Source organism: Procambarus clarkii, chromosome 19 (genome assembly GCF_040958095.1).
Source record: "Procambarus clarkii isolate CNS0578487 chromosome 19, FALCON_Pclarkii_2.0, whole genome shotgun sequence".
In the NCBI taxonomy this organism is placed as follows: domain Eukaryota; kingdom Metazoa; phylum Arthropoda; class Malacostraca; order Decapoda; family Cambaridae; genus Procambarus; species Procambarus clarkii.
The window spans coordinates 31,710,176-31,723,297 of NC_091168.1; the positions used below are offsets into that span (position 1 = coordinate 31,710,176).

The 13,122-nt window shown below is 50.0% G+C and overlaps 2 protein-coding genes across 3 annotated transcripts in view; one reads left to right on the forward strand and one right to left on the reverse strand.

The window, feature by feature from the left end:
- Nucleotides 1-1,757, forward strand: part of LOC138366257 (uncharacterized) — a 111,426-nt gene extending 109,669 nt beyond the window's left edge. The window contains exon 2 of one of the 2 annotated variants that reach the window (XR_011229117.1): nt 843-1,757. Coding sequence is in view for 1 of the 2 variants with exons in the window: in XM_069327221.1 (XP_069183322.1) it covers nt 843-1,048 (206 nt within the window). In the remaining variant the exon portion in view is untranslated. The remainder of the gene's footprint in view (nt 1-842) is intronic. The other variant, XM_069327221.1, reaches the window with a different exon arrangement.
- Nucleotides 1,758-10,503: 8,746 nt separating this feature from the next.
- LOC138366401 (spidroin-2-like) lies at nt 10,504-11,841 on the reverse strand. Its single transcript, XM_069327443.1, has one exon. It carries the CDS (start codon nt 11,839-11,841, stop codon nt 10,504-10,506), a length of 1,338 nt encoding a protein of 445 aa, XP_069183544.1.
- Between the last annotated feature and the right edge of the window lie 1,281 nt (nt 11,842-13,122).

Here is a 13,122-nt window from a genome sequence, read left to right on the forward strand (position 1 = left end):
ATCCAGATAAATATCCAGATGGTTTGAGGGAGGACAAGATGATGTTCTTACTCATTATAATCGGTTTACTGTGAGGAGGGGCTGGGGGGGGGGGAGGGGGGAGGAAAGGGTTAGTGGGGTAGAATGGGTAAGAGATGAAGGATGAGGAGGAGGGGGCGTTACCTGCTGGAGGGCGCCATGTAGTATAATATATAATCTTACATGTGCTTGCTTCTAAATACATAATTTGATATTCATATTAGTTCCTGAAATTTTGATCAAGTTACTCCCTTAACTGTTGTTGTTTTTCGACGTGAAGTGAGAAGCAAAATAGAGTTTACTGAGGAAAAATGTGATATGATCTTGCTCAATGTATTTCTTAAATGATCTCTAGTAAAGTGATGCTGTAAATTGGATTTTTTTGTTTTGTAATTAATGTTTATTTCATGTATAGCAACGTTTATCTTCACTTTTGGGTAGTGTTGGTCAGATAGATGGAAGTTGTGTGGTGGGTTTAGACATTTATAAACCGAAATCAGTTCTGTTTTTTTTTCTGTACAGTTTCCAAATTATGATTTTGTGTCAGTGATGGTGTGTTGCTTTGTACGAGATGACGTAGGTGTGAGAAGTAGAGAGGCAGCTGGCCCAACACGCTCTACCACCACCACCTGTGGCCACTACCACCACCTGTGGCCACTACCACCACCACCTGTGGCCACTACCACCACCACCTGTGGCCACTACCACCACCACCTGTGGCCACTACCACCACCACCTGTGGCCACTAAGGCCTCACTCTCACACATCCTATATAATGTATATTCCTTCTCAAGTTTGACCCAGTTTTCTTGCGGGCGATGTAGGTGGCGGAGAGGCTGAGAGAGGGCTGCGAGGATTGGTCTTCACAACGGGGCGGCGCCCCCTGGACCCACACTCCCCCTACCACGCCCACGTTTCCCACTACCACGCCCACGCTGCGCCGCCCTGCCTCGCCAGATACACCTCCACCATCACCGTCGGCGGTATTACCACCTCTATGTTTCCTCTGCTTTGTTTCCTTGGGTCATGAGTGGCGTAGTGTCCTTGGCACGGCACCCGGGGCACCCTGCCACCTTCTCTACTCAGCGAGGGTCTCACCTCACCTCACCTGAGTTGAGAGAGGAAGGCACTGTCCCGGGCCTGTACCCACTCTGGTGGTGGCTTCCTACACTAATACATCTGGACCCCTTAACCCTTACACGGCTCACATCGCCTTATGCGCTTTGATTTGATTTTTTTTTTTACTTGTGAACTATTTTTTTTGTAATGCGCACCACACTGTAGGACTTTTATTAAATAGCCGAGCCGTCTAAGGGCTATACTGCTCTATTAAATACACGAGCTCTATTAAATATGGGGCTCTGTTACATACGTGAGCTCTATTACATAGCGGTGTACAGTGCATGGTGGAGCCCCTGGCTCGTCTCAGTTGTAGTCACAAGTTTTGTCCGCTTTTCTTTCTCACACACTTTTGTTTGTAGGTAAAGTGGCGTGAAGCGCCTTTAGTGACCCAGGACTTGCCTGCATTTTCTAAGTATGGATATTTTTGTATATAATATATATGGTAGTGAGGTTTAGCGTTGATAGTGTTGTATGAACGAGCCCGGGGTGACCTGCACGGCTTGTCTTGCACACTTCCTGGATGAATTGCTTGGTAATTACGGCACACAGGATTATGCTTTGCAATCCTCAATACATTTATCTCGCACCCATTTTGTATTGTGGAAGTTGATTTTGGAATGTACTGTTACGTCTGAAAAGTGTGTGTGTGTGTGTGTGTGTGTGTGTGTGTGTGGGGGGGGGGGGTCCAGGTACTCGCCTAGTAGATGTCACCTTGGATGTGGGGTGTCGGGTGCTGCTAGGCAGAGGCTGGCATCATTTGGGGTGTCGGGGCTGAGCAGTTGGGCCAAGGATCTCTCTACCCATCTCGGCCAGGAGTCGTCAAGCATTTACCCAACCGCTTACGAAACCTGTACATCTTTCCTCAATCTTTGTTACTGTGTGTCGTAAGTGGTGGCATACATGCTTTACGAGTACAGGCCAATGTTGTATTTGCCGGGGTTGAGCTACGGCTCTTGGGTCCCTTGCAATACCTATGGTACGTGAAATGGAAGCACCTGGCTAATACAGTAATATCAGAAAGAATACCAGGAAGTAGCCTAAATGAACAGGCACATGCAAATGACCTGCTACGGATGTGTGACAGGTTTGCCTTAAACCAGCAAATAGTAGAACCAACTAGGAAGGAGAACACGCTGGACCTCATTTTCACTAATAATGATGAATTGATCAGGAACATAATGATTACAAATACCTGTTACTCAGATCACAACTTAATTGAAGTTCTGACAACCATGGGGGATAGACCTTCAAAACCAGTCCAGATTCCCGGTGGAGGAGATTTCAGCAAATTCAACTTCAATAATAAACAGATAAACTGGGAGCAAATAAACCAGGACTTCACAGAAATAAACTGGGAAGATCAGCTAGAAAATGCAAACCTGAACCAGTGCCTGGAAAAAATAAGCTCAGTAGCACTAGAAATATGTTCAAACCGCATACCTCTAAGAAAAAAGAGGAAGAGATGCAGATTGGAACGGGAACGTCGTTCCCTATATAGGCGAAGAAAACGAATCGCGGAACACTTGAGAGTCGCACCCTATCTCAAGAACGGCGAAGAAGGTTAGGTAGAGAAATAGAAACAATTGAACTCAAGTTACAAGAATCATACAAAACCCAGGAGAGGCAGAGAGAGCAAAAGGCCATCAGTGAAATAGAAATCCGAAATATTTTTTCTCCTATGCAAAATCAAGATAAAAAACCACATCTAGTTTCGGGCCCCTGCGAAAGGGAGATGGAACTTTCACCGATGACAACAAAGAAATGAGCGAGTTACTGAGGAAGCAGTACGACTCTGTTTTCAGCGAGCCAATAAACACACTGAAGATTGCATGGATACGATACCAACATCAAATCATATATCAGACGTCACCCTATCCATACTGGATTTTGAAGAAGCCATAAACAGTATGCCTATGCACTCTGCACCAGGCCCGAATTCTTGGAACTCCATAGTCATCAAGAACTGTAAAAAAAAACACTATCGCAGGCCCTCCACATTCTGTGGAGACAAAGCCTAGATACTGGCGTTATCCTTGACATACTAAAAACAGCAGAGATAGCACCACTCCATAAAGGAGGAAATAAGGCAGAGGCAAAAAATTACAGACCGATAGTACTAACATCGCACATCATAAACATTTTTGAGAGTGCTAAGAAGTAAGATCACAGAATACATGGAATCACAGCATCTCCATAACCCCGGACAACATGGTTTTAGAACAGGGCGCTCTTGCCTGTCGCAGTTGCTGGACCACTATGATATGGCATTAGATGCCATGGAAGACAAACAAAACGCTGATGTAATTTACACAGATTTCATAAAAGCCTTCGACAAATGTGACCATGGTGTTATTGCACATAAAATGCGTTCAAAAGGAATTATCGGAAAAATAGGCAGATGGATCTACAATTTCCTGACTAACAGAACCCAGTGTGTAATAGTCAACAAAATAATATCCTGTCCATCAGTTGTGAAGAGCTCAGTCCCCCAGGGTACTGTGCTCCAGTACTTTTTCTTAATCTCATATCGGACATAGACAAGGACACAATCTATAGTACTGTATCATCCTTTGTAGATGACACTAGGATCTTCATGAGAGTAGACAACATAGAGGACACGGCAAACCTCCAATTAGATATAAATCAGGCCTTTCTATGGGCTGCAAAAAAATAATATGGTGTTTAGTTAAGTTCCAGCTACTGAGATACGGAAAAAAAATGAAAATATAAAAACGGAAACCACGTTCAAAACTCAGTCAAATCATAACATAGAACGAAAAGGCAATGTAAAGGACCTGGGTGTACTCATGTCGGAAGACCTTACCTTTAAAGAACACAATAAAGTAGCCGTCACAACTGCAAGAAAAATGACAGGTTGGGTAACAAGAACCTTTCACACTAGAGATGCTATACCGATGATGATACTTTTCAAGACGCTAGTGCTCTCTAGAGTGGAGTACTGCTGCACAATGACAGCCCCTTTCAAAGCTGGAGAAATTGCTGACCTGGAGAGCGTGCAGAGATCCTTTACTGCTAGAATCCACTCAGTAAAACATCTAAACTATTGGGACCGACTAAAGAGCCTAAATCTGTATTCTCTTGAGCGCAGGCGGGAGAGATACATAATAATTTACACGTGGAAAATAGTAGAGGGGCTGGTCCCAAACCTGCACACAGAAATAACACCACATGAGACCAGGAGGCATGGCAGGATGTGCAGAATACCCCCGTTGAAGAGCAGAGGTGCAACAGGTACTCTGAGAGAGAACTATCAACATCTGCTAAACCCCAGTTGTTTATGAATGAAAAACTGTTTACACACGACTCACGACTGCTGACGTTCGAACACTTCCGGAACAAGTGCTTCACTGACGAATTTTATTCCAACCACAACGCTGTAAATGCTTCACCCACGTACTACAAATACAAATAATCGCCAACAGAACTTAAATACCTAACCTAACCTATGCCTTTATATGCACAATATAATAAATTTTAATATTTGAGAAAATTCGCGTTTTGAATGAACAGCATTTAAAAATTAGTCTGTGGGGTCGACCGCTGGATGTAATGAACTTGAGTCGAGGATGGGTTGGCGGGCCGCTCCAAGCAACAGCCTGGTGGACCAAACTCTCACAAGTCAAGCCTGGCCTCGGGACCGGGCTTGAGGAGCAGAAGAACTCCCAGAACCCCATCAACCAGGTATATGTGGGCCTGCGGGCCGCTCCAAGCAACAGCCTGGTGGACCAAACTCTCACAAGCCAAGCCTGGCCTCGGGACCGGGCTTGAGGAGCAGAAGAACTCCCAGAACCCCATCAACCAGGTATCCAGTAGGTGGATTGCCAGGTAACCTTCCCATTGAAGAAAACCAATTCATACTTGTCAGTCGTCAAATGAGTGCCCTTACTAATGGCTGGGGTCCGAGTCCAGTGGGGTCCGAGTCCACTAGTGTGAACTGTTAGGTGGGGCCCTAACAGTTGACACCATTCCTTTGGTGTGAAGTGTTCCTCCAGCGAGGGCCACTATCCCGGGTTACCGGTAATTATGGTTCTTACCCTCGTAAAGCCTAGACAATTGGTGCAGCTCCACTGCATAATAATATAATTGGCATCAAGCCTAGCGGTACATGTCTAGTGTGTGTCCTCCACTCTGTCTTGTGAGTGGGCTGTGTCATTCTTACCCCCACTAAGGGAGGGGGTGGAGTGTGTCATTCCTACCCTCCACTAGGGGAGGGGGTGGAGTGTGTCATTCCTACCCCCCACTAGGGGAGGAGTGTGTCATTCCTACCCCCCACGAAGGGGTGGGGTGTGTCATTCCTACCCCTCACTAGGGGAGGGGTGGAGTGTGTCATTCCTACCCCCCACTAGGGGAGGGGGGAGTGTCATTCCTACCCCCCACTATGGGAGGGGTGGAGTGTCATTCCTACCCCCCACTAGGGGAGGGGTGGAGTGTCATTCCTACCCCCCCACTAGGGGAGGGGTGGAGTGTCATTCCTACCCCCCCCCACTAGGGGAGAGGGTGGGGTGTCATTCCTACCCCCCACTAGGGGAGGGGGTGGAGTGTGTCATTCCTACCCCCTACTAGGGGAGGGGTGGGGTGTGTCATTCCTACCCCCCACTAGGGGAGGGGGTGGAGTGTGTCATTCCTACCCCCCACTAGGGGAGGGGGTGGAGTGTGTCATTCCTACCCCCCACTAGGGGAGGGGGTGGAGTGTGTCATTCCTACCCCCCACTAGGGGAGGGGGTGGAGTGTCATTCCTACCCCCACTAGGGGAGGGGGTGGAGTGTGTCATTCCTACCCCCCATTAGGGGAGGGGGTGGAGTGTCATTCCTACCCCCCACTAGGGGAGGGGGTGGAGTGTCATTCCTACCCCCCACTAGGGGAGGGGGTGGAGTGTCATTCCTACCCCCGCACTAGGGGAGGGGGTGGAGTGTCATTCCTACCCCCACTAGGGGGGTATGTCATTCCTACCCCCCACTAGGGGAGGGGGTGGAGTGTCATTCCTACCCCCCCACTAGGGGAGGGGGTGGAGTGTGTCATTCCTACCCCCCCACTAGAGGAGGGGGTGGAGTGTGTCATTCCTACCCCCACTAGGGGGGTGTGTGTCATTCCTACCCCCCCCCCACTAGGGGAGGGGTGTGGAGTGTCATTCCTACCCCCCACTAGGGGAGGGGGTGGAGTGTGTCATTCCTACCCTCCCACTAGGGGAGGGGGTGGAGTGTGTCATTCCTACCCCCACTAGGAGGGTGTGTGTCATTCCTACCCCCCACTAGGGGAGGGGGTGGAGTGTGTCATTCCTACCCCCACTAGGGGGGTGTGTGTCATTCCTACCCCCACTGGGGGAGGGGGTGGAGTGTGTCATTCCTACCCCCACTAGGGGAGGGGGGGGTGGAGTGTGTCATTCCTACCCCCCACTAGGGGAGGGGGGGTGGAGTGTGTCATTCCTACCCCCCACTAGGGGAGGGGGTGGAGTGTGTCATTCCTACCCCCCACTAGGGGGGTGTGTGTCATTCCTACCCCCCACTAGGGGAGGGGGGTGGAGTGTGTCATTCCTACCCCCATTAGAGAAGGGGGTTTACCTTTTTGATGATTTCGAGGATCAACGTAACCTGGGTCCGGTCTCTGACCAGGTCTCCTGGTTGCTGGACTGGTCAACCAGGCTGTGTGACGCGGCTGCTCTCAACCTGACGTATGAGTCACAGCCTGGTTGATCAGGTATCCTTTGGAGGTGCTTATCAATATCTTATGTAAGAGAAAAATTGATAATAGATTTCTTCTGTAAAAGTTCTGTAGCTCAACTTGTTGTCTACCTCAGCTGACAATACAGAAATCATCATGAATAGTTTTGTTGAAAACTCTTAAAAGCTGCAAACACATGTCATTTAAATCTTTCATTGTGTACTGGATGATGTGATTATATATATATATATATATATATATATATATATATATATATATATATATATATATATATATATATATATATATATATATATAAAATGTTATATAGGGTGAGGAAGAAAAATGCAAGGAAATTCCTTAATTACTTGGTGTTAATGAATTCATCTTCTAAAGGATGGATCCTTGTGCTCCAAGATGCAATTAAATCTCTCAGAACGGGAACGGTGTGTAAAGTGTGTGAGAATAATGGTGTGTGTGTGTGGGGGGGGGCGACCGTTGAGTGAAGACAGGAGAACAAACTTAGCATGGCGGGCAGGGAAATGAGTGGCTTGTGAGACGCATAATATGGAAGGATGTCATACCTTGGAGTTGTTCCGGGGCTTAGCGTCCCCGCGGCCCGGTCGTCGACCAGGCCTCCTGGCTGCTGGCGTGATCAACCAGGCCTCCTGGCTGCTGGCGTGATCAACCAGGCCTCCTGGCTGCTGGCGTGATCACCCAGGCTGATCACTACCGACCTGGTTGGTAGACAAAGTTCTATTGTTAATGACTATTTTCAATTTTCCAGCGGGTTACTATGCACTTTGTTATGTCTGTAATCAGTAATCCACGGCAGTAGTCCTAAGAATCCCTGTTAATGTCACGATTTTAACGGAGCGCGCACGGTACGTCTACCCCCTCCCTCGACCTCGACCTGACTCATACCCATACCTCATACGACCTGGTGACCTGGACCTGACCACTACACACTCCACACTTCCAGGACCAGAGGGCAATACAGAGACCATCTACTGCACGCATGTGACCGGTAAAACATTCCTGTTACTGTTATTCATCATTCACCACCATTATTATTATTCAGTATTTTACTGGCAAATTTAATGCATTACTGGAAGAGAACTTGCGGGAGGAAGTGTAGAATTGGTGGGAGTATGAAGGCCCTGTTGATCTGCGGGGGTGGGCCTGCGGGCCGCTCCAAGCAACAGCCTGGTGGACCAAACTCTCACAAGTCAGTTGGGGAGTAGAACAACTCCCAGAACCCCATCAACCAGGTATCAAGCAGGGGTCTACTACCAGCAGCGCTCTCACCCATACCAGACACTATCCACCATGTTCCTGGTACACAAGCAACACATGGAGCCAAGTTGAGCCACCACTGTGTCCGGCCAGCAGTAGATGAAGGCCTCTGGGACACCCTCGGCCCGTCTAGGGTGACCTCAATACACCTGAGAGGTGTCCTAGCCCCAGTAATGGTTCACCTGTATCACAGTGAAGTTCAGAGAGTTGAGAGGCGGCTCATTTGGCCAAGTTAGTGGTGGCTGCCGGGCTCATAGAAAACGTGTCATGTTATATTTTATAGGAGACTGTTTTGGTCTGCTATATATCATGTTATACCATGACGTGTCCTCGCCTACTTGTGCTTGCGGGGTTGAGTTTCGGCTCTTTGGGCCCGCCTCTCAATTGTCAATCTGCTGATAAAAGTTCCTGAGCTTATTGAGCTCTGTCATACCTACATTTGAAACTGTGTATGGAGTCCGCCTCCACCACATTGCTTCCTAATGCATTCCATTTGTTAACTACTCTGGTACCCTGTTTCTACCTGTGTCCTCTTATGCGTGTACCACCCGTGCTAAATAATCCACCTAATCAACCCTGTCAATTCTCCTGAGAATTTTGTATGTGGTAATCATGTCTCCTCAAGCTCTTCTGTCTTCCTGTGACGTGAGGTACAATTCCCGCAGCCTTTCCTCGTACCTCATGTCTCTTAGTTCTGGGACTAGCTTAGTGGCATACCTTTGAACATCTCCAACTTCGTCTTGTGCTCGACAAGGTATGAACTCCTTGCTGGGGCTGCATGCTCCAGGATGGGTCTGACATACGTGGTTCCGAATGATTCATTGCACAATTTTTAGGGTGTCTGTGATAATTGTAGTGTTACACTGTGGCGTGTATTTTGACTGACGTATATACGGCCTACCGGCCACCAACAGCAACAGCCTGACTGATCGAATTGTCACCAGGGATGTCGGGCCTTGTTCCGGGGTGTTCAAGAGAGACAAACTCTTGAATCAGGCACGGGTATATTTCTTGCCCTTTCCTGAGAGCACAAGAGGAGTCTGGCCCAGGGCCACCTTTGGGGAATAGAGGCACTGTGGTGCCCTCCAGGTATACTCCAGGAATACTCCAGGTATACTCCAGGAATACTCCAGGTATACTCCAGGTATACTCCAGGTATACTCCTCCTTATCTCTAGTTTTACGGTACCTTTCATTTCCCACTGAACTGATATATTTTTCATTATTTTTACCCCTTTTCAGAAATTTTTCAGGTGTAACCTATTTCGTGCCTTTGCCCCATTTTCCTGTCACTTGTCATTTGGCTAATGGGGGTCCGTGGCCCCCGTGGTGCCCCCCCCCCTCCCCCCTTGTTGCCTTGTTCTGCTTACTTGCTTTACCCCCCCCCCCAACCCCCGTGTGTCTGGCTGTGTCCTCCTTCCTTTACTCTCTTACACAGAGATTTGTGAGGCTGTGGAGCCTGCCAACACTGTGAGAGTGAGGGGGATTTTTGTTTATTAATATATGAGGTACATGTGCATTAGTGCAGCTGCCCTAGACTATATGAAGTGGAGTACAGTGTGTGTCAAGAACTAGGTGCCCTAGACTATATGAAGTGGAGTACAGTGTGTGTCAAGAACTAGCTGCCCTAGACTATTTGAAGTGGAGTACAGTGTGTGTCAAGAACTAGCTGCCCTAGACTATATGAAGTGGAGTACAGTGTGTGTCAAGAACTAGCTGCCCTAGACTATATGAAGGGGAGTATAGTGTGTGTCAAGAACTAGCTGCCCTAGACTATATGAAGTGGAGTACAGTGTGTCAAAAAAGCTAACTAGGTGATGCTAAAAAATCCCCATCACACAGGATGGTTAGTCATACAGAGGCATGTGATAAGCGGTCTGCACTGGCAGACTCCGGATGCATTTTGAGGATATCAACACAAGATTGAATAAGGCAGCAGTGGTAAGGGAGAAGTTGTGGTGACTGGCAAGACAGTGAGAGAGTGAGGGGGGAGAGGTGATCTGAGATTCAAGATACTTTTGTTTCTGAGAGTGTCTGTGAAACCAGAATTACTGACTGAGAGCCACAAGCAAGGCCGTGTACACACACACAAACGCTGGAGCTAAAGTTGCAAGAATCATGTCAAATCTGCGAGAGACAAAGAGGGAGCTAAAGACCATCCGTGAAATAGAGAGCATTCCAAAATACTTTTTCTGCTATACAAAAGCTATAACAAGAACTCCATCCATCATTGTTCCCTTACACAAGGGTGATGGTGAACCTTCACAGATGACCACAAGGAAGTGAGTCAAATACTGAGGCTTCACTACCATTGTTTACAGTGAACACGTTGATGGTCAGTGATCCAAACATGTTCTGTATGTGTGTAATACCAACATGGCACCATAGCTCAGATGTGGCCATAACCCCCCACTGGACTTGGCAGTAGCCATAACCCCCGCTGGACTTGGCAGTAGCCATAACCCCCACTGGACTTGGCAGTAGCCATAACCCCCACTGGACTTGGCAGTAGCCATAACCCCCACTGGACTTGGCAGTAGCCATAACCCCCACTGGACTTGGCAGTAGCCATAACCCCCGCTGGACTTGGCAGTAGCCATAACCCCCACTGGACTTGGCAGTAGCCATAACCCCCACTGGACTTGGCAGTAGCCATAACCCCCGCTGGACTTGGCAGTAGCCATAACCCCCACTGGACTTGGCAGTAGCCATAACCCCCACTGGACTTGGCAGTAGCCATAACCCCCCACTGGACTTGGCAGTAGCCATAACCCCCGCTGGACTTGGCAGTAGCCATAACCCCCACTGGACTTGGCAGTAGCCATAACCCCCACTGGACTTGGCAGTAGCCATAACCCCCGCTGGACTTGGCAGTAGCCATAACCCCCACTGGACTTGGCAGTAGCCATAACCCCCACTGGACTTGGCAGTAGCCATAACCCCCACTGGACTTGGCAATAGCCATAACCCCCCACTGGACTTGGCAGTAGCCATAACCCCCGCTGGACTTGGCAGTAGCCATAACCCCCGCTGGACTTGGCAGTAGCCATAACCCCCGCTGGACTTGGCAGTAGCCATAACCCCCACTGGACTTGGCAGTAGCCATAACCCCCGCTGGACTTGGCAGTAGCCATAACCCCCACTGGACTTGGCAGTAGCCATAACCCCCGCTGGACTTGGCAGTAGCCATAACCCCCACTGGACTTGGCAGTAGCCATAACCCCCACTGGACTTGGCAGTAGCCATAACCCCCACTGAACTTGGCAGTAGCCATAACCCCCCACTGGACTTGGCAGTAGCCATAACCCCCCACTGAACTTGGCAGTAGCCATAACCCCCACTGGACTTGGCAGTAGCCATAACCCCCACTGAACTTGGCAGTAGTCATAACCCCCACTGGACTTGGCAGTAGCCATAACCCCCACTGGACTTGGCAGTAGCCATAACCCCCACTGAACTTGGCAGTAGCCATAACCCCCACTGAACTTGGCAGTAGCCATAACCCCCATTGGACTTGGCAGTAGCCATAACCCCCGCTGGACTTGGCAGTAGCCATAACCCCCCACTGGACTTGGCAGTAGCCATAACCCCCCACTGGACTTGGCAGTAGCCATAACCCCCGCTGGAATTGGCAGTGGCCATAACCCCCGCTGGACTTGGCAGTGGCCATAACCACCACTGGACTTGGCAGTGGCCATAACCCCCCACTGGACTTGGCAGTGGCCATAACCCCCCACTGGACTTGGCAGTGGCCATAACCCCCCACTGGACTTGGCAGTGGCCATAACCCCCCACTGGACTTGGCAGTGGCCATAACCCCCCACTGGACTTGGCAGTGGCCATAACCCCCCACTGGACTTGGCAGTGGCCATAACCCCCCACTGGACTTGGCAGTGGCCATAACCCCCCACTGGACTTGGCAGTGGCCATAACCCCCCACTGGACTTGGCAGTGGCCATAACCCCCCACTGGACTTGGCAGTGGCCATAACCCCCCACTGGACTTGGCAGTGGCCATAACCCCCCCACTGGACTTGGCAGTGGCCATAACCCCCCACTGGACTTGGCAGTGGCCATAACCCCCCACTGGACTTGGCAGTGGCCATAAACCCCCACTGGACTTGGCAGTGGCCATAAACCCCCACTGGACTTGGCAGTGGCCATAAACCCCCACTGGACTTGGCAGTGGCCATAAACCCCCACTGGAATTGGCAGTGGCCATAAACCCCCACTGGACTTGGCAGTAGCCATAACCCCCACTGGACTTGGCAGTAGCCATAACCCCCACTGGACTTGGCAGTAGCCATAACCCCCACTGGACTTGGCAGTGGCCATAACCCCCACTGGACTTGGCAGTGGCCATAACCCCCCACTGGACTTGGCAGTGGCCATAACCCCCCACTGAACTTGGCAGTGGCCATAACCCCCACTGGACTTGGCAGTGGCCATAACCCCCACTGGACTTGGCAGTGGCCATAACCCCCCACTGGACTTGGCAGTGGCCATAACCCCCCACTGGACTTGGCAGTAGCCATAACCCCCACTGGACTTGGCAGTGGCCATAACCCCCACTGGACTTGGCAGTGGTCATAACCCCCACTGGACTTGGCAGTGGCCATAACCCCCACTGGACTTGGCAGTAGCCATAACCCCCACTGGACTTGGCAGTGGCCATAACCCCCACTGGACTTGGCAGTGGCCATAACCCCCCCACTGAACTTGGCAGTGGCCATAACCCCCCACTGGACTTGGCAGTGGCCATAACCCCCACTGGACTTGGCAGTAGCCATAACCCCCACTGGACTTGGCAGTAGCCATAACCCCCACTGGACTTGGCAGTAGCCATAACCCCCCGCTGGACTTGGCAGTAGCCATAACCCCCCGCTGGACTTGGCAGTAGCCATAACCCCCACTGGACTTGGCAGTAGCCATAACCCCCACTGGACTTGGCAGTAGCCATAACCCCCCACTGGACTTGGCAGTAGCCATAACCCCCCACTGGACTTTGG